Source organism: Penaeus chinensis, chromosome 19, assembly GCF_019202785.1.
Source record: "Penaeus chinensis breed Huanghai No. 1 chromosome 19, ASM1920278v2, whole genome shotgun sequence".
NCBI lineage: Eukaryota > Metazoa > Arthropoda > Malacostraca > Decapoda > Penaeidae > Penaeus > Penaeus chinensis.
Genome location: NC_061837.1, coordinates 25,504,280 through 25,522,803, shown reverse-complemented (window position 1 = coordinate 25,522,803; position 18,524 = coordinate 25,504,280). Strand labels below are relative to the sequence as shown.

At 39.7% G+C, this 18,524-nt stretch overlaps 2 protein-coding genes across 12 annotated transcripts in view; one reads left to right on the top strand and one right to left on the bottom strand.

Moving 5' to 3' along the window:
• Positions 1 to 10,600: 10,600 nt before the first annotated feature.
• On the bottom strand, positions 10,601 to 16,506 carry LOC125035213 (60S ribosomal protein L8-like). 2 transcript variants are annotated; one of them, XM_047627466.1, is made up of 5 exons: positions 16,372 to 16,506; positions 13,137 to 13,278; positions 12,357 to 12,498; positions 11,156 to 11,374; positions 10,601 to 10,901 (listed from the first exon to the last, which is right to left on the bottom strand). In XM_047627466.1, the coding sequence occupies exons 2-5, from the start codon at positions 13,272 to 13,274 to the stop codon at positions 10,627 to 10,629; spliced, it is 774 nt and encodes a 257-aa protein (XP_047483422.1). In that variant the 5' UTR covers positions 13,275 to 13,278; positions 16,372 to 16,506; the 3' UTR covers positions 10,601 to 10,626. The 2 variants fall into 2 exon arrangements, with proteins under 2 accessions (XP_047483422.1, XP_047483423.1); XM_047627467.1 differs by lacking the exon at positions 16,372 to 16,506 and adding an exon at positions 16,233 to 16,257.
• Positions 16,507 to 16,820: 314 nt separating this feature from the next.
• The window catches only part of LOC125035212 (ATP-dependent RNA helicase DDX3X-like), a 48,208-nt gene continuing 46,504 nt past the window's right edge, over positions 16,821 to 18,524 (top strand). For all 10 annotated transcript variants that reach the window (XM_047627465.1, XM_047627464.1, XM_047627463.1 and 7 more), the window contains exon 1: positions 16,821 to 16,978. In XM_047627465.1, the coding sequence (XP_047483421.1) occupies positions 16,934 to 16,978 (45 nt within the window). In that variant the 5' untranslated portion in view covers positions 16,821 to 16,933. The remainder of the gene's footprint in view (positions 16,979 to 18,524) is intronic.

The window sequence follows — 18,524 nt, the reverse complement described above, 5'->3', positions numbered from 1 at the left end:
AAGCTGTTCTTTGAGCTGATGGCGTATCAACACCCTGGCTGTATGAGACAGCCAGGAATGGTTTGCCACGAGCTCGTTGTCTTGTTCGAGGCATCTGACTAATTTTTGTCTTAGGCTTGTGTTCCTGGGAGCCTGGATGACCTATGACAGGAATTGTGTTGCCATTAGATCGATTCGTGAGTCCAGGGGGAGAAGGTTTGCCTCCATCAGGAGGTTGAGGACCTTCGTCCACCTCGGGGCACCCAGAATGATCCTGGCAGCTTCATTTTGGACTGTTTCTAATTTGTCTGTGTGCTTTTTCTTTGTAAAAATTAGAGCGACTGAGGCAAAGTCCACAATGGGCTGGACAGCATGTACATAGAATGATCTTAGTACTTTGTGTCTGGCCCCTATGCGTCTCCCAGTCATTGCTCTCATGACAGACAGTCTTGCTTTGGTTCGGTCAACCAGGTACTGGACCTCCTTATGGAAGGAGAGGGTCCGGTCTATCCTTACCCCAAGGTATAGGTAGTCCTTGACCCATTCTAATTCCACTCCCTGGATTTTCAGTCTTGTGCCTCGAACTCTCTGTCTCAGAGCCATGGCTTTGGATTTGGCTGCAGAGATCTTTAGTCCTGTCCTACAACACTCCTCTGACACGAGGTCCAGACAACGCTGGGCTTTATTCTGGCTGCGTGGTCCAGTGGAGGTGATAGCGAGATCGTCTGCATACGAGATGATCTTGCACCCCACTGGGAGGTTTATGTTGAGGATGCAGGACATTAAAGTGTTGAATAGGGCTGGACTGAGAACCCCACCCTGTGGCGTTCCATTTTCGAGCGGCATGTGCTGCGATAGGTGACCCTGGAATTTGACATTGGCAGTCCTGTTCCTGAAGTAGTCACCTATCCAAGCCAAGAGCTTTCCTCTGATTAGCGGTAAGGCACACACTAGATCGCGTGCCGATCAAAGGGGGGGGGGGGGGGGGAAGTCGTCGACGTTGCTTTGGTCTCTGTTACGATTCACTGCGTATCTGCAGTCGCTCCTGTTGCCGCTGTTTTCTTTGTTGGTGCCATTGCAATTGCCATTCCGAGTCGTAGCTGGAATCCGAGGTAGTTCCATTCTCCTTCTCCACTACAGACTCGATTGCAGCTGACGGTTGCAAGGACATCCTTGTATATTCATGCACTGTGCCTGGAACTCTTAAGCAAATACGCATCCAGATACAGGAGATATTCCAGATTTTGACGGAGTTCCTCCTCTAGGACACACACACAAACATAGTACTTAAATATATATATATATATATATATATATATATGGAGCCGCATCTAGCCTTGTAGACTTCATGACGACTGAGACTGTCATGACCCTCTCTCTATGTCATCACCACCCAGCCCATACACAACAACGGCAGAGTCCAGACGGTCAAACACAGCTGGACAAACAAGCAGCGCTTTGACTGCCTCCATATAATGTGGCAGCTAATCACAAGGAACACGGAATGAGGTGGATCTGACGTGAAATGATTTCTTTATATAACTTAGGTGATGTGTCATATTTATAAAAGGATTAATGTAAGTCTTGAATGGAAGTTGGTTCATGGCATATGTCCACAGGTTTCACCATGTTTACCAATATAGTAAAGTGAGTCCGACACTACGAGTTTCATTTTTAACATAGTCGAAGGGCGACTACAATATATATATATATATATATATATAAACAGAGACGTATGTATGTAATAAGGGAAACTATTTTCCTCTTGTTATAGCTACTACGATAAAACTTACAAATATAACAAAAATATATGTAAATTTAAAAGGAAAAAAAATACTATCAATAACTAAATATTGCAATGAAAGATGGAATAATGCAATACCGCATTGATATAGGTGTATAACAATCCTCCCTGACCTGGCCTCGAACCTAGGTCACTCCGGGTATGAGACCGAAGGGCCAGTACCCGGAGTGACCTAGGTTCGAGGCCAGGTCAGGGAGGATTGTTATACAAATATTGCAATCTTAAACCTACAATATTTAAGAAATAAAATCAGCGGCAGCCTTAGCACTATAACAAAATAAATACTAGAAACTTGACAATAAATTTATTATTACATTAAACATCATATTATAAAACCTACAGCAAAACATTATATTATAAATTCAACAATAACTTTATAATGCAAGGAGCAAAAAGTCTCAAAATTTCGAACATACAACTACAACAAATAAATCACAGAGTCAATGGCATTTTTCTATACTGAGCCATTTTTCTGCCGCTGCACCCGAACAAAAAAATAATTTATACAAACACATTACCTTTACAACAAAAATCATCACTGGCATTTATAGGTACAGTAAAAGGAGTGCGGATTTTTTACCCACAGGCAAATAATCATTAACATATTTGACTTGAAAATATAGTTCTTTTAGTCAGAAGCACAAGGAAATTTAAGATTTCTGAAACATTTGTTTCATTGCACATTGTACTAGTTGATGTTATTTTGTACTTACCCAGTAGTAGTATTATTTCTTATTGAAATATTAGTATTCTTGAGATATAAAAATAAATATAAACAAATATCTGAATTGCTTTACAAATAATTAGACACCATACGAACAAGAGGGCAGAAGCGAAATTATGCAAAAAATATGAAAATTAAAAGGCTATTTCATATTAACCTCTTATAGAGACCGATGAATTAATGGCAAGCGATGGTCTACAGGAATTGCCTCTCAGCTGAGTATCCTTCTCAGTGTGAGGTTTCATTAGATGCAACAGCTCTTAGTATAAAAAAAGAAAAAAAAAAAAAAAAAAAAAAAAAAACTCCATGTTCGAAATTTGAAATACCGCAACCATCTTCAAGTGCCTGTTCCTAGCTTAATTATATTCTCAGGTCTTTTCTTTTTTTCCATGCTTTAACCTATGGTCACTTTCACTTCCTTCAATCTTTCTTCAAAAGGCTAAAAGCCACAATACACAAAACTACGGCGAAATAAGGGAATCTGTCCTTGTGCTCCGAGCTCCCGAGTACTCAATCGGAGTTGAATCACTATTTTGGCAGGACGAACGGAGATGGCTTGGGGTCTGGGCGTAAAGAAAGTCAGTTAAACTTTGCCTAAAGGTGTGATTATACAGGGTAATTTGATCGATCATGGCAAGGTTGGGCACATAGAGGGGAGTGGGCTGTGTAGGGAGTGCTTAGCAGGTTCGCCATAACGCCAGTATTTCTTACATTGGCGGAGGAGGCGTCGATATGCTCGGACAGGGCAGGACTCCACCAACATAAACTTTAAGGGGGAGGTCATATATATGGAAGGTATCCTTGGAATATTGGTGTAGGACTTTCGATAGCCTCTGGGGAGAATAGTGTAACACTTTACTGATACTGTTTCATAGTTAACGAGGCATTCTTTTACCCTTTCAACACGGCTTTCACATCTTAGGAAGTGGACAGAAGGGGTTGGAGAAGAGGACAGGGATAGCGGGAGAAGAAATGGTTAATGGTTCATATACTGTAAATAAATGTGCTAGACTTTAAAGGTCATATAGCCCTGTGGTAAAGTATCGTGGTGTAAAGGGTAAAAGGTGGTAGAGATTGAGTATCTGAATTTAGACTGGAAAAGGGATTTGATTGAGAAAGAGAGGCAGTAGAGTTATGATGGCATGGGGTAGAGAGAAGAGAAACTGGGGGAGATGATTAGACATCTTAAGAAGATGGGAAAAGAGCAGAGCGAAAACCAGAATTGAAATAGTTAGGGAAACACTTCGGAATGGATAGTTAATAGTAAGTATCGATGAGTGGGTATTAGTATCAGTGGTCGGAGCCGTGATCAAAGGAATGGCAGGGGTCAGAAAACCAGAGGAATCAAATTTAGGCATGCTAGTTGAGGAAGGGGCAAGCCTTAGTGCCCCTAATAAGTGTACATAATCTTCATTACTGGCCATAGTGAACCTGAAATATGTGGGGAAAAGAAACGGTCTACTCCAGGATCCCCGATAAGGGGACCCTGAGGAGGGCTAGACCACGCAAAATTGGTTGAACCGAGGCCCGACAACAATGGGGAGGCTTTTAAATAAAAGAAAACCTTTTTTTTTCGTTGGCATTATCATGTCTTAACTATTGACTAAAGGCTGATTTCCCGTTTCAGGACTTGCAGGAGAAATGTGTAACAAGAAAATATAACAAAGACTAACAGACCTGTAGTGTTTTTCTTAGGTTCTTAATCTTTATAAGGTATGGTACTCAAGAGGGTGAGACAATGGGTGAGGCAGGGATCAGCAAAAGGGGAAAGGGCAGGGAACTACGGGCAGATATATAATATCAGTGTGGAACTATTATGAACGAGTGATAAGGGTAAAAATGGGTGTTGGAGGAAGGGAAGAATTCTGGAAATGAGGGAGGGATCAAGAGGGGAGGATCACGAGAAGGGCACTGTTGTAACAAAAGAGAGTCACATATGTATCCAGGAGAAATGGAAGTGATGACAGGGAGAGGGCGGTTTGAGTAGATGGGGGCGTGTTGGGAGGGAACGGTTAATAGTTAATGGTTAGAACCAATAAATATGTTGGGCACTGCCCCTTGTGATTTTCGTTCATTTTATGTATACAAATTGCTCCAGAATCACTTGTTCACCAAGGAGTCCACATCTAAAGTCGTCCAGACAAGTAATTCTGTCGGCAGGCATGACTGATGTAATGAGAGAGGCAGGCACACTACTGGCTAAAGAAACTAATTTCACTGAAATTGGTTGCCTATCCCAGGAGAGCCGTCAGCCGTTCTGGGGAATGGCGTTTGCTAGTGAGGAAAACATCTGACGAATCTGGAATCCTCGCATTATTCATGCATACATACTGTTTTTCGGCTTCTATATCGACAGAATGCATCCTTATGGAGTATTTTGTATTTTCTCTTTGTCAATGAAATATTATGAATGCTCATATATAACTCATAACCTCACATCTGTGAAAATAACGTTTATCAGAATCTTTTATTTGAGTGTGGGAATGATGCCTGTAACCCAAACAGCTTTTTTGTTTTCCTACCTGATAGTAGAATGGACACTTACAGGGTTAAAGGTTGGCACACAATACCATACTACCTAATGGTGGCTGGCGAGTACCTCAGACCCGAAAACATGCTGTAGGAAAAAGTCTGTGTCATTTAATCCCCAACGCTTGTTCCTGTATGTACATTTTCATAAATCAGCTTTATGTCAGCATGCTCCTTTGTGTTATACAATTGTAATGTGCAAATGACATATAAACCTTTGCAAGCACAATACGGCGCAGAAAAAAAACGTTAGGGATGAAATGCGACTTGACTCAGACTTCTAATCTTGACTGAAAAGGTTGCAGGGTGATAATACCAGGGCGTACTGCACTACTTGCAAGCGTGATGTTGCTGCTGAGGTGACAGTTCTCAAGCGGCACAAAAGGACGCAGCTTCATGCTGCAAATCAAAAACGCTTGACAGTCCAACCGATTCCCGAACAAAGGACCCCTAATGGCGTTTCATTGACAATAATATTATTTTGCTGTTTCATTGCAGAATACAACTTGCCTTTTGCAGTAACTGATAGACTGAGTGCTGTTATGAAGGTCATGTTTCCCAACATTGCAATAGCTTAAGAGATGCGACTGAAGTTAACATATTGCACTGACAATGAAAAAAATGTCATCTGAAAACATGAATAAAAAAAATCCATCATAATTAACGAGTCCACCAACTTCAATACACTAAAATGTTGTGCAACAATTGTAAAATATTATGACTCGACTGATAAAGCATTTCAAACAAATTTTCTCTACCTGCACAATGTTTTTGAGTTGAAATCTTCCGGGGGGGGGGGGGGGGTCGACAGGGAAAAATCTTAATAATGCAAAAACTGTAGTTCTACAATATACCTCTTTCAAACACCATTGTTTCTGTAGCAGATGGAGCTTCAAATATAATGGGAGAGTATAAATCCCTTTTAAGCAGAGTAAAAGCAGACGTTTTTGGAATTTCCATCTTCAAATGCACTTGTCACTCTGGCCACCTTCGTGCCTCTGAAAATGAAGACTCTTCCTCGCGACTATGATGATTTTCTCACAGCAGTACGAGAAAACATAAACTTCAGAAGTTTGAGGCGATCAGTGAACTTAAACCTCACAAAATTTTCCATCCCTTCAAACACGGTGGCTCTCTCTACTTAAGGCAGTCGACCGTGTATTAGAGCTATGGAACCTCATTGCTCTTTCTATATTTCCTGTGAAGAAGTGAAGCAAAGCAGAGCAAATTAAAAGTCATATGAGTGAGGCTTCTGTATATTTGTATTCCTTTTTTTTTTTTTTTTTTCATTTTGCCCCAAAAATAAGAATCTTAACTTGTTATATCAAAGAAATCGCTGCATAAAACTATTTTAGGGTATTTCTGTTTTCCAGATTACATTATAGAAAAAAAAAAACTAACGAAATTACTGCACATTCTTCAATTCATGTTTTCTCTGCCAATATTGTCAAGATTACTTTCCGTAGACATGAACTCCCCCTTGGTGTTTATATCCGACCATATCATCCCCCTTCCCTTAATTTCAGAATTGTTGGCGTCTAGTCCACCCTGGCAAACACTGCCGCTCCACATTCTGATGCTCTATGTGCCCAACCTGTTCTACACAATTACGTACATATGCTAACTACGGTGGTTCCCGTAATGTATTTTTATAGGGGCTGCCTTACCTACAAATTTGAGTCTGAGGTGGCAATTCTCACATTCAAATTAGGCCTAACTTTACGTGAGGCCAAACAGGAAGCACGCAGACTAGGTTTTCCTCTCCAATACTGACCTTTGTCCATCCCTCCCTCCCAAGATGTTTCAGCATTTCCCCTATTATCTTTTTTGATCCCACTTCTACCGCCCCTATCTCTCCCAGTCAAATTCTTTTGTCATTCAAAATCCGCACACCCCAATCGCCACCACTATTCCAAATATTCCAATCTCTACCTACTCCTCTTCCTCCTCGCTCCACTCATAGCACAAGACAAACTAAACGATCCATCCCATTTCTCTTACATCTCCCTCTACCCCTCAACCGTCTGCCCCCTCTTCTCCCCAATATAAGAAAACCGTTATTTCTCAGACCTCCCCAACCAACTCCACTTCGGAAACTCGAAAACATTCAAAACTATCGATTCATGACCCAAGAAAACATGCCTACACCATCCCACTCCCTCCTAACACAGCTCATTTTGTCACCCTCTCTACCCTCACCCCTTTGCCCCTTTCAATGCTATACTATCCTGAACTACTATACGACTTTTGATGAATAGCGCAATTAATCAGCAACTAACCCCCTCTTTACCCTTTTCACTACTACACATTTCCCTAGCACATATACATTTGTTTAATAACCATTAACCATAAAATTCATATTCCCCTTAATCGGATTTATCCAGATAATCATGTTTTAGGAGTACTTCCAACCAATGAACATATTAATAATCCACACTTTTTATTGAGGGGGGGGGGGGGAGCAGGTTGCAGAGCGAAGTAAGATAATTTTGAAATGAATTATTCGAGGCATTTTAAGCTACGACCAAAGCTATATAGACGTACTTGGGGGGGATATCGTGGGTGTGTGGCCCTCGAAGGGGGGACCTTTAAGAGGCAGTCAGTCTTGGGGGGCGTCATTGCCCCTCAGCCTCCCTCCCCAAATGACGTCCCTGACCTACAGGTAGTTGCTGAATTCCAGTTCAGGTGCAGGGTGTTCCTAACAACAGCAAACTATACTAGCGATTTATTATTCATGACGTCTTACCCCTCTCCAATCAAATTTTGAAATGTACATACCAGGATGGAAATGTCATCTCTACGACGTCTAGTTTTAAAAGTTCAGAATTTACACCGATTGATTGTAATATGAATAATATAGTTTATGTAATCATAATACGTTTTCTGTTATAACATATCAAAGAAAATGCTAGGACTAACTACGTCAATGTTTTGAGGAATCACGCTAGCTCCGGCGAAGACAGTGGTGTGCCTGTCCCCTTGATGTCACTATTTATTCATTTGTTGAAACTTTCTGCCTCATCAACATCTAAGGTCACTAGCGGCGCATTCAAAATATAGCTATAAGGTTGGGCTTCTGGGCGAATATTACTATTTATTTATTCATTGAAACTGCCTCATCAACATCTAAGGTCACTAGTGGCGTATTCAAAATACAGCTAAGCTTTTACCCGGGCGAAGCTCCCGGGTAAAAGTTTTTGAGTTCATAAGGTGATGTTTGTGTATTTCTAGACTGGCCAAACGAATGTGCCAGACATCAAGGGTCACACAGCATTATGACAGAGTATTGTGGTGAAAAGGTTGAATTGAGTTAACGATTAGGATAAATGGACAGAAGGGATGAAGAAAATACGGGAAATGAAAAGAAAAGACGATGCAAATTTAGTTAAGACAAGGGCTGAGGTTCAAGGCAGGGGTGATCCTTAACATTGGGCCTAAGTTTCCGCCTCCTAATTACTTTTTCATTGAAAATTTCTGCCGCATCAACATCTAAGGCCATTACCGGCATATTAAAAATATAGTGATAGTGTGAAGATCGGGGGCAAAGCCCACAGGTAAGGAAGTGCAACATGACATCAAAGGCCATTTAGCGCTATGATAAAGTAGAGTAACGAAAAGAGTGAATGAGCTAATGATTGAGGTAAAGTTACAGGTTGAACAGTAGTTGAGGGCAGTATGGTAGTGAAAAAGGTAGAGAGAGGGAGCTAATGGGGTATAGTGTAAGGTCAAGATTGTTAGAAGGGGAAGAAGTTCAGAGAGTAAGGAACATTATGATATAGTATTGAGGCGACGTGGACAGAACAAAGGGGTGAAGAAAAGGAAATGAGAAGAAAAGACCATGCAAAATAAAATAGTCGTTTTAGGAACACTTCAAACCAATGAGCATATTAATAATCCCACAAAGTAAGAATTTATTAATTAACTATTATAGGAGCATTTAAAGCTACGACCAAAGCTATATGTGTAATTTGGGGAAAAATATCGTGGCAAGGGCTGAGTACCAAGGCAGGGGTGATTCCCTACATTGGGCCTCGGTCCCTTTCTCCTAAGCCCCCCTCACAACAATAAGCAAGTGAGTGGGGGGAGGGGGCTCCGCCTCCTAAGCCCTCCCAAACACAAGTAGTAAGGGATTGGGGGTTGATATCACTACTCTGACTCGCTTGCTATATAAATTTATTCATTAATTTGTGAAGAAAAACAAAATATGCCGCGTTAACAAGGTTAATGGCGGCATATTCAAAATATAGATATAGTGTGGGGCTTAGAGACCCCACGTAAGGAAGTTTTTGGTTCAGTAAAGCTATGTTTGAGGATTTCTAGAATAGTTATGGTCAAAAATAATTGTGCCAGACATCAAAGGTCTTGTAGGATTATAACGTATTGTGGCGAAAAGGGATGAAGAAAATATGGAAAAGGAAAGAAAAGACATGCAAAGTTAGTAAAACGTGGGACGATCCCCTACATTGAGCCTCAGTCGTCTCCTAAGCCCCAACACACGGGATTGGGGAGCTAGTTTATAAATCTTCCTCTGAACATGCCTTCCACCAAATGATCTTAAGTTGCCTATTACTTGATTTATTAAGATTTATGCGGGTCGATTAGTTATCAAATACTTGGGAATAGTTTTAATTTGCAATAGTGCATTGCCTCATTCTGTATTGATTTTATGAACAAGTCTATAACGTAACGAGAGGGTGCTTTTCAGTATCGGCAGATTTAATACACTTGATTTCCAACCATTGATTTCAGTGCCTACTTTTCAAGTGCACTCAGTACCGAATGCGAAGTTCAACTTCCTATTACCATTTCCCTAGTGTTCTAAAATTATCTTGTTCCCAGAATCTGCAAATGCATATTTTTAGTTGTTGAAAATCTTCTGCAGCGTCAACTTCTAAGGTAATTAGCGATGTATTCAAAATATAGCGATAGGGTTGGCTTATGGGTGAAGCCCCAAAGTTTTTCTTCTTCTTGGGAGCAATTTTTGTGGATTTCCAAAATGGTTAATGGACAAAAATGTGCAAGACATCATAGGTCATATAGCATTATAAAGTATTGTGGCAAAAAATAAAAATGAATGAGCAATTAGTGTAAGTGGATAGAGGATGATGGAGGAGGAAAGAAGAGGAGACCATACAAAAATTTGTCAAGGTAAAGGCTGCCGATGTTCAAAATAGGGGCAATTCCCTACACTGGGAATGTCCCCTAACCCCCCACCCCCCACACAAGATGAAGCAAAGGATTGGGGGAGGGGATAAAGCAGGTGGTATACTATGCAGATCATTTGCTAATCTGCTGCAGCTATCTTAAGTACTCATCTAGGTGGCTCTAGAGCAACTTTAGTACCATTACATTTTTCACAAACTTGTACTACTCTGAGCTAGACCACCACCTAGCAATAAATATTCAGCAATTGCCCATTTTCAAATTTGTGTTATTTGACAGCTGCATTTTTCATCCTAAATTCAGAATGAAAACCCTTAAGCTGGGTTATCATCTGGTAAATTTGATAACACAAATATAGATTTCCAAACTTTCATTTTACAAAGGACAATAACAAAAACAAATCTTCGTCTTAGTTTATTAAGGATTTTTAAGCATTCTGCCTTGGGTCCTTCTTTGTACCACGGATGAGACCAGTCCTTCTGGCGGCGATCAGACCAACCTTGCGACCAGCACTCTTGTTTCTGGATACAGTGGAAGCCTTACCAATATGTTGATGGTTACCACCACCATGAGGATGCTCTACGGGGTTCATGGCCACACCACGCACCTTGGGCCAGCAGTTCCTCTTCACCCTGTACTTGTGGTAGGCACGACCAGCCTTCAGGATAGGCTTGTCAATACGTCCACCACCAGCAACAATACCTATAACAGCAATAAAATGTGTAAGATCACTTCATTCCCATAATATTACAAGAAAAATATAAATAAATTTGTTATACAAAACAAGGATAAAATCAAACCTATGCAACTAGTTCATGTTAACCATCTAATCAATATTCATAATAGTCTAATTTACTGATCCTGTAATTTTGCAGTTCAACAAACTATTTAATTTACCACTTGTGTAAGCAAACTGCTGGACAACACTTAAATATTAAAATTCTTTAAAAACTTACCAATCATGGCACGGTTAGCAGAGGGCAGAACCTTCTTGGCCCCTGAAGGAAGCTTTACACGGGTCTTCTTGGTTTCAGGGTTGTGGGCAATGACTTGAGCATAATTGCCAGACCCACGGGCAATACGGCCACGGTCACCAGTCTTTTCCTCAAGGTTGCAAATGATGGTACCTTCAGGCAGACTTCCAATAGGGATGACATTGCCTACATCAAGGTTAGCTGCAAGAAAAAAAAATTTCTAAAAAAAACTGCTTTTGCAAAAGTAACTTCCTCTAATACTTGATCAATAGCTATCAATTAAAACCTTTTTCACACAATCATATATATATCAATGCTATATTTAAGATCCAAAAGTAAACATGACATTTCTTTAGTCATACAGGGTATCATACTAGACTATATATAGATATTTCAAGGACTCATTTTGTACCATGTACAAATATATTTCAGGCATGACTGGATAACATTTTTCTGCTAGCTTGGACAATTTTAATCTTAAAATATTTTATTGCATTTCTTGCAAGGGAAGTCAGTCTGCATCAAATAAGGGTTCTGCAAATTGCACAAGTACTAAAGTGCAAGGTTGAAAATACTACATGAACCCTTGGCTTGAGAAGTGCCGGAAGCTATTTCCATGTTCCTATTCCTACCCACTGTGACCAGTGGTGGAGTGCATTACAAAATATTAAAAAAAAAAAAAAAAAAAAAAAAAAAAAAAAAAATGAGAACACCTTGAGATGTTCTGGAGTCATACTTTCCATACAAAGTTTATAACAATTATGACATAACTTGCCAAATGAGAAATTTAGACCTTGGAATATAGCAAAAGAGTTATGTTCTATGGGCCAGGCCTACAAACAAGCCTAATTCTGAGTTGCCACTGAAGCCTAAAGGCCTGTCCACACTGTAAAGATGTCGTCACTAACTTGTTTACCGATTAGGTTTTCCAACCATGACTTCTTCATTCATGCCTACCAGTGTGAAAAAATGACCAGATTGTGTGTCATATGTAGGCATTCAGGAATCTGGATCCAATGGGGTAATTCTTCATAGTTAGAACAGGCAAACTATAATTGTTCTTTTACCTTTTATTAAGCTTTAATTATAGTAGAAATGCAGTTTGGATTTGCAGTTTTCCCTTGCATAATCTAAATTCATGTGAAGTTATTACACTTTCACAAACGGAATAAATCTCACTTACCCTTCTTGCCGCAATAGACAAACTGTCCAGAGTACATGCCCTCAGCGGCAAGGAAGATCTCCTTGCGGATCTTGTAGCGGTAAGGGTCACGGAAGTGCACAATAGCTAGAGGAGCACCACGGCCTGGGTCATGGATGATTTGCTGCAATAAAATTTCACATTTAGTATGGGATTCAAGCCAACTTTCATTCCTAATAATGCTGATAAGCATAGCATTTCTTGATAATCACTTGTTCCATCATCAACTTCTCATAATGGTCAAGGGAACCACATCAGAATGGGTGATGTAAAATTGATCTGCCTCATCTCATCACCAAAATCTCTAAAGAAAAACTCGGTGCGAATGATGAGGGTATATAAAGGAAAATTAAGATTTAGACTCAAATATGTGGTTAACATTATGTAACATCCTCAATATGAAAAAAGTCAGTAACTTATAGCAGATTCCTATCAGAAATTTATTTTGCAACATCAAATGCTGCTATATATCCTCAAAACAAGTCCTCCCCACTAAATCATTGACCATGTGTGGACAATAAATTTTATCTCCTCCCAAACATATGGACCCAGTTATACTGACAAATGGATATCTGACAAAATAAGAGAGAGTTAAAACTTGACAGTTCACACAGGGCACAGTTGATTGGGAAACCCGAAACTGGAGGGGGCTGTACACTATTTCTATATCTTAACATTAAACCATAAATAAGTAAATTCAGATGAACTAGAAATTATAAATAGTACTCAGCAACGATTACAATTCACACAATATATTAGTACCTTAATGATACCACGGAGGTAGCCATGACGTTCTGCAAAGTCAATAGCACGAAGGGCAGGCTTTCCCTTACGGGTGTGGGTGTGGGATTTGAACACCGATCCTCTTCCCTTCCTCTGGGCACGAATCACGCGACCCATCTTGCTGCAAAACAAAGAATTAAAATTAAAGACTGTGCCAAAGATTGGTTATTACATTTGAAGGGGGGGGGGTTTACATTAAGAAATATCTACAAGTAATATAGTTAAAATTCCCCTGCAAAAAATTTACTACCTAAAATTTGAAGACAAATCAAACATCTTTTTATAATTACACTAAAGTATCAGTAAATATATTTGCCTTGCATTGTTCCAATATCATTCTTCTCATTATGGTTATGGGAACCATGTAAGAATGGGTGACATGAAATTCATCTCCCTCATGCTATCACCAATATCTCTAAAGAAAAACTTGGTGCGAATGATGAGGATATGGTGTCTATGCTACAAATTTAATGCTAATGTGTTAACACTTCAAACTTAAACATATAGATATGTTACAAGTTTCTCCTAATCCCTTACGTATGGGTCACATGTTACGTTGCCGTAAACCATGTGGTCTGCAGGGTACTGCTATACGCTCGGTGCCATGTGGAGCAAGAAGTTCCGCTACATGTAGTGGACTCCTATGTCCAACGGCTGGATGATGCCAGAAATCACCAGAGTGACACAAAAAATAGATAACCAGCATTGGGTTAAAAAAAAGCAATCTGCATCTTCCTGTGCATGTAAACTTGGCCATATATGAAACCATGGATACCAAGACTTTAGATGCATCAACATGGGGAGCAAGTTGGGTAAAAGAGGAAATTCTCAAACCCTAATCAGTATGTGTTCATACTGGAAATGACTGAGGGCAGGCTATTATGGGCAAGTTTGATGGTCATCATTTGATATAAGCAGTGCAAGAATGTTACTGTGACAAGAATGAACTATACTCTATTCAAAGACAAAACACACTTGTATGTTTGTGGCCCATGAATGTCAATATGGCCTTAAGCTAACTGAGCTTATACTTTACTTATTGACTGAAGTATAGAACTTCTGAAACTAGAAATTTCCTTACTATAGGGAGTCTAGAAACTACCACATCACATTACACGAGGAGCATATAGGTGGATCAGATTGTGACATGAGTGTGCGAGGCAAGAGTGTCCAATCAAACAGGCAAGAGCAGTTCCCCAGTGTGTGTTCTTATGGGATGGGATTGCCTTGAGCGACTGCCTCTGGGGAAGATTTATGGAGGGCTCTGCCCCTGTAACACCCCCCAACAATCATGGTCTTCACCTCTGTTAGCATGGCAAGGGGGGGTTATCTTGGTAGCACTAAGTGTACTTGGACTGAGTGGTGATTTCTACATTCTTAATTTGTGAAGTTCCTGTTCATTTCTGCAGATTAATTCAACTTACTCTAATCTTGAATGAACTACTAGTTTATCCTTTACTGTAATTAGAGAAAAATGCCTGTCAACATTAGGCTAAAGCCAACAAACCACCATATTTTCTAGGACAACAGATTCTACAGCCCATTCTGAGGAAAAGTTTACAAACAGAACTGCAACCCTGCACTGGGAAGTCCAACATACTAATCAAGTTGGTCATGTTTATAGCATTAGGAACACCAATTCTGGCATCCAGAACAAGTCGATCATCTCATCCATTTTGCTAACCTTTGCCCAGGACGACACTGACATCACTATACCATTTGTGGTACAACACAAAAATAGAGGGAAATGGGCACTGCCATCTTCTAGAGAATATAAAAATAGAGTAATATAATAAACTGGTACAACTGCTATGGCCTCATTTACCATGAAATAATGAAATACCCACTGTATATCACTATCCACAACACCCTCACAGCCAGTTCTTAATGTCCGTTTTCTACAAGTTGCATGAAGAGCTAAGGGGAGAAGGAGGTAAGGGGATTTGTCCCCCTCTAAGATATAAATAGAAAGTAGGAGAGATTAAGTTTGGATTTTGGGTTTGCAGGATACCCTGGTATTTGTATGGTGCATCACTCTCAGTAACAAATACCCAACTTGTATTTAATCAAATGTATACACAAACGATATGATACTTTGACTTTAGAGGCCTATACGTTTATTTAGAGGTTAATTTTGAGTCAATTGCAAAACACGAGTAGCTTGTATATTGGTAACTATGAGCAGCATGTAAAACAAACATGGTGTAATACATTAGTGGATATTTAATCTAGAAGTGGTGGCATTACAGATAATGAAAGCTTTTGGGGTTTCAAACAATCCCTAATCTTCCTTGCCCTGACAAGTCCTACCACGGAGGAATGGAGTTCTATATGCAGCATTAGACTACGAGTCAACTCAAAACAAAAACAAAAAAAAATCAACCCCAATCAATAGCAAACTATCACTAAGGTTGCTGTATCAAGCGGTATATTTGCTCCCAACTTCCTTCAAACCTTCTCCCAAACCCAGTGTGGTCCCTGAAAACAGATTACCCATGTGGTGCTAGGATACAATTTTATCATATGAATGGACTGCAACTGCATAGGGAGAAATGGCAATCTAGCTTAGATGTGAGGCAGAGTGAATTGGACAAGTAGAGTCACATAATGGACGAGAAAAGTCCCTTTCAAGGGGTCAGTTACATGAGAAATCATATACATTACATAGTTGTATCTATAACAAACTCCCTACACAAACATTTTGATTTCTATAGTAATCTTCGTCCTTAACATTTATGTTATTTATGAAGAATTAACTAATTGCATTCCTAATGAGGATATTTTGAAGGGAATAATAATATCAACATATGCAACATCTATCAATTCAATCACGTTTGCCGTGAACAATAATTCATCACTTTCTTTTTGGTAAATTATGCTTCAGTCATTCTCTGGTTTAGAAAAATCCTAAGTCCTAAGTTAAGAGAAATAATCACCGACAAATTCACCGGCGAGAAACAAGAAGTCACGTGCTATAAAACGCACGGAACCTCATGCCGGATTTGTTTACTTCCCGCGGTAACCATAACACAGTCAACACTTTCACAATTTAAGATAATCTTCATCATAATGCACCTTCAACAAATTTTCTTTTCCCTGTGGAACAGTTGTGAGATAACTGGCGTCTTCGGAGGACCGCGAGATAAACTCCTTGGACGAGGGATAATACCGATAGAGAGAGATAAAAATAGGGATTCTCTAGAGGTTTACACACCTTGGCTTGAGTAGTGACGGAAAGGAGAGGCGCCGCTGCTGCCCTCTACACCATAACACGCTGACAAGTGAAGATCGGCATGCGCAACGTTGAGATCTCGGAGAAATGGCAAGATCATTATTTTTTCATAATTTCGCTGGATAAAACTACCTTTATTGAATACTAGGTGATAAAAGAATCGTATTGGGAAGAAGATAAAAATCGCCACGTAGCGACGAATCGCGCACAATTGCGCGATATCCCAATCTCTCGCCAAAGTTAAAATATATATCTTAAAAAATAATCCCCGAAATTTATATCGGTTTGTAAAACAAACTGTATAAAAAAATGAGTATATCAGATACAAAAAACGCGAAAAGGAAGAAGATAGAGAACGAGAGAAGAGAAGAGAGAAAAGGGAGAAGTGTAGTTCCCCCGGCGACCGACAGATGGCGCTGGCGGTCCGGTGACGTCACGGCCGAGGAAATTGGCTTTGTCCTCCTCAGCGAAGAAGAAGACGGTGACCTGCGCCGAGTGCCCGCCCTTAGAACCTTAAAAACTCAAGTTCATTTTTATTTGTACTATGAGTAATGTACCCACCCACAATGGAGTAGGTCTAGAGCAGCAGGTGAGCATGGGTCGAGGCGAGTGGGGTTAAAAGTGTTCGAAAGAGAGCGAGATGAAGAAGGGTTGGTTGACGGAAGCGGCGGCCGAGGATGGCAGCTGACAATCCAATCAATTCTTTCGAGTCGTGGAAGCTCAGGTGCGGAGTATATTTAATTCGTCTCCTCTCGCTTGCGATCGAGGAGGCCTGAGGGAGAAAAGGACGAATTTTGGAAATTGAATCCCGAAAGTTTCGCAAAATCGGATAATAGAAGAGGAAAAGAAACGTTGAATGTGGCCTTCCTCGCAGCCTCCGCCACCAGGTTGATTTTCTTCGCCAATAAATGCATCTAAGTCAGATATAACACCCGTAGAAAATTCTCGGAATATTTTGAGAAGAGAAGTATATGACCCTCCCCCCTCCCTCAGCACGCTCGATGCCGTAAGGAAATAATAACGAGAGAATAGGAGCGTGTAGGCCTATCTCCCTGTTCCTCCCGCAGAGAGCCGCAAAAATACTTTCTGAATCCAATAATATTTTTTATCGTCGATACCCCAAGCTCGAGTGATTCGACCGTTTGGTTTGGTTCTTCATTGCAAAGTATTTGTAAAGAGTTACTTTGCCAAAAGAGGAACGAGTGAGTTTGAAAGTTTAAGGCGATTGGTTAGTGAATGGCTTATCTCCCCCAACCCCCGTCCCTTACGCTATTTACAGCCATTATGACGACATTTTTCGTAGTTCTATTTAGTATGTCTATCGTAATTCACTAGTTCTCTACTCTGTACTGTACCATTGCAATTACTCAAAGATGATAGACTAATGCAAATGGAAATACTGTTTTTGGACATCAGTGTCTACCATACAATGAGCAAACTGATGTTTACAAGCTTTGTATTCTATGTATAGCTTTCACTATGTAAAATAACATCTAAAGAACCTATAAAGAAAGGTAGTGTGTGTGTGTATCAAATAATTTTCTCTTCAGTTTCCAGAGATTTACTGGGTTTAGTGATCTGCTTAACCTTTCACTTCTTTGCTCTATAAGTTATTCAAAGGCTTCCATCAGGACTGTTTGTTTGTTTCTTAATGCTTTGTATTATAAAACTCAAGATTTCACTTCATTGAAACCTAGTTGATTGTTTTTATGGTGTATTTTGATATCTGAAATACACTTCTAATTGATTCATAATTACATAACTATGGGAGATTGTCATAAAAATTATTCCAGTCTTGAATGCTTCACTTCTAAAAGGACCCAAAGGTGTGTTATATGTTTAGCTCTAATGATATAATAGTATAAGTTTATAGATACATTTAGGGGCTATACCAGATGTTAAAGAATATATTGTATGATATTGGTGGATCAATTAAGGTTGTAATGTGTGTACCACCCATCAACATTATATATGTAAAAGGTATGCACATGTATGTACATAAATATAGTTTTGTATTGATGAGATAAGTATTCATTGAAGATAATGGGTTCCTATAAAAGATAGTATATTAAACATGTAGATGTGTAGTGATTTTGGTATAGGACTTTGTTTATGAAGTGTTTTATTCAAACTAT

Coding starts and splice junctions, on each gene's coding strand:
- LOC125035213 (XM_047627466.1), bottom strand. CDS start 13,274: ATGGGTCGCGTGATTCGTGCCCAGAGGAAGGGAAGAGGATCGGTGTTC. Junction 12,499..13,136: donor ACCTCCGTGGTATCATTAAG/GTACTAATATAT, acceptor ATTTTATTGCAG/CAAATCATCCATGACCCAGG. Junction 11,375..12,356: donor TGTCTATTGCGGCAAGAAGG/GTAAGTGAGATT, acceptor TTTTTCTTGCAG/CTAACCTTGATGTAGGCAAT.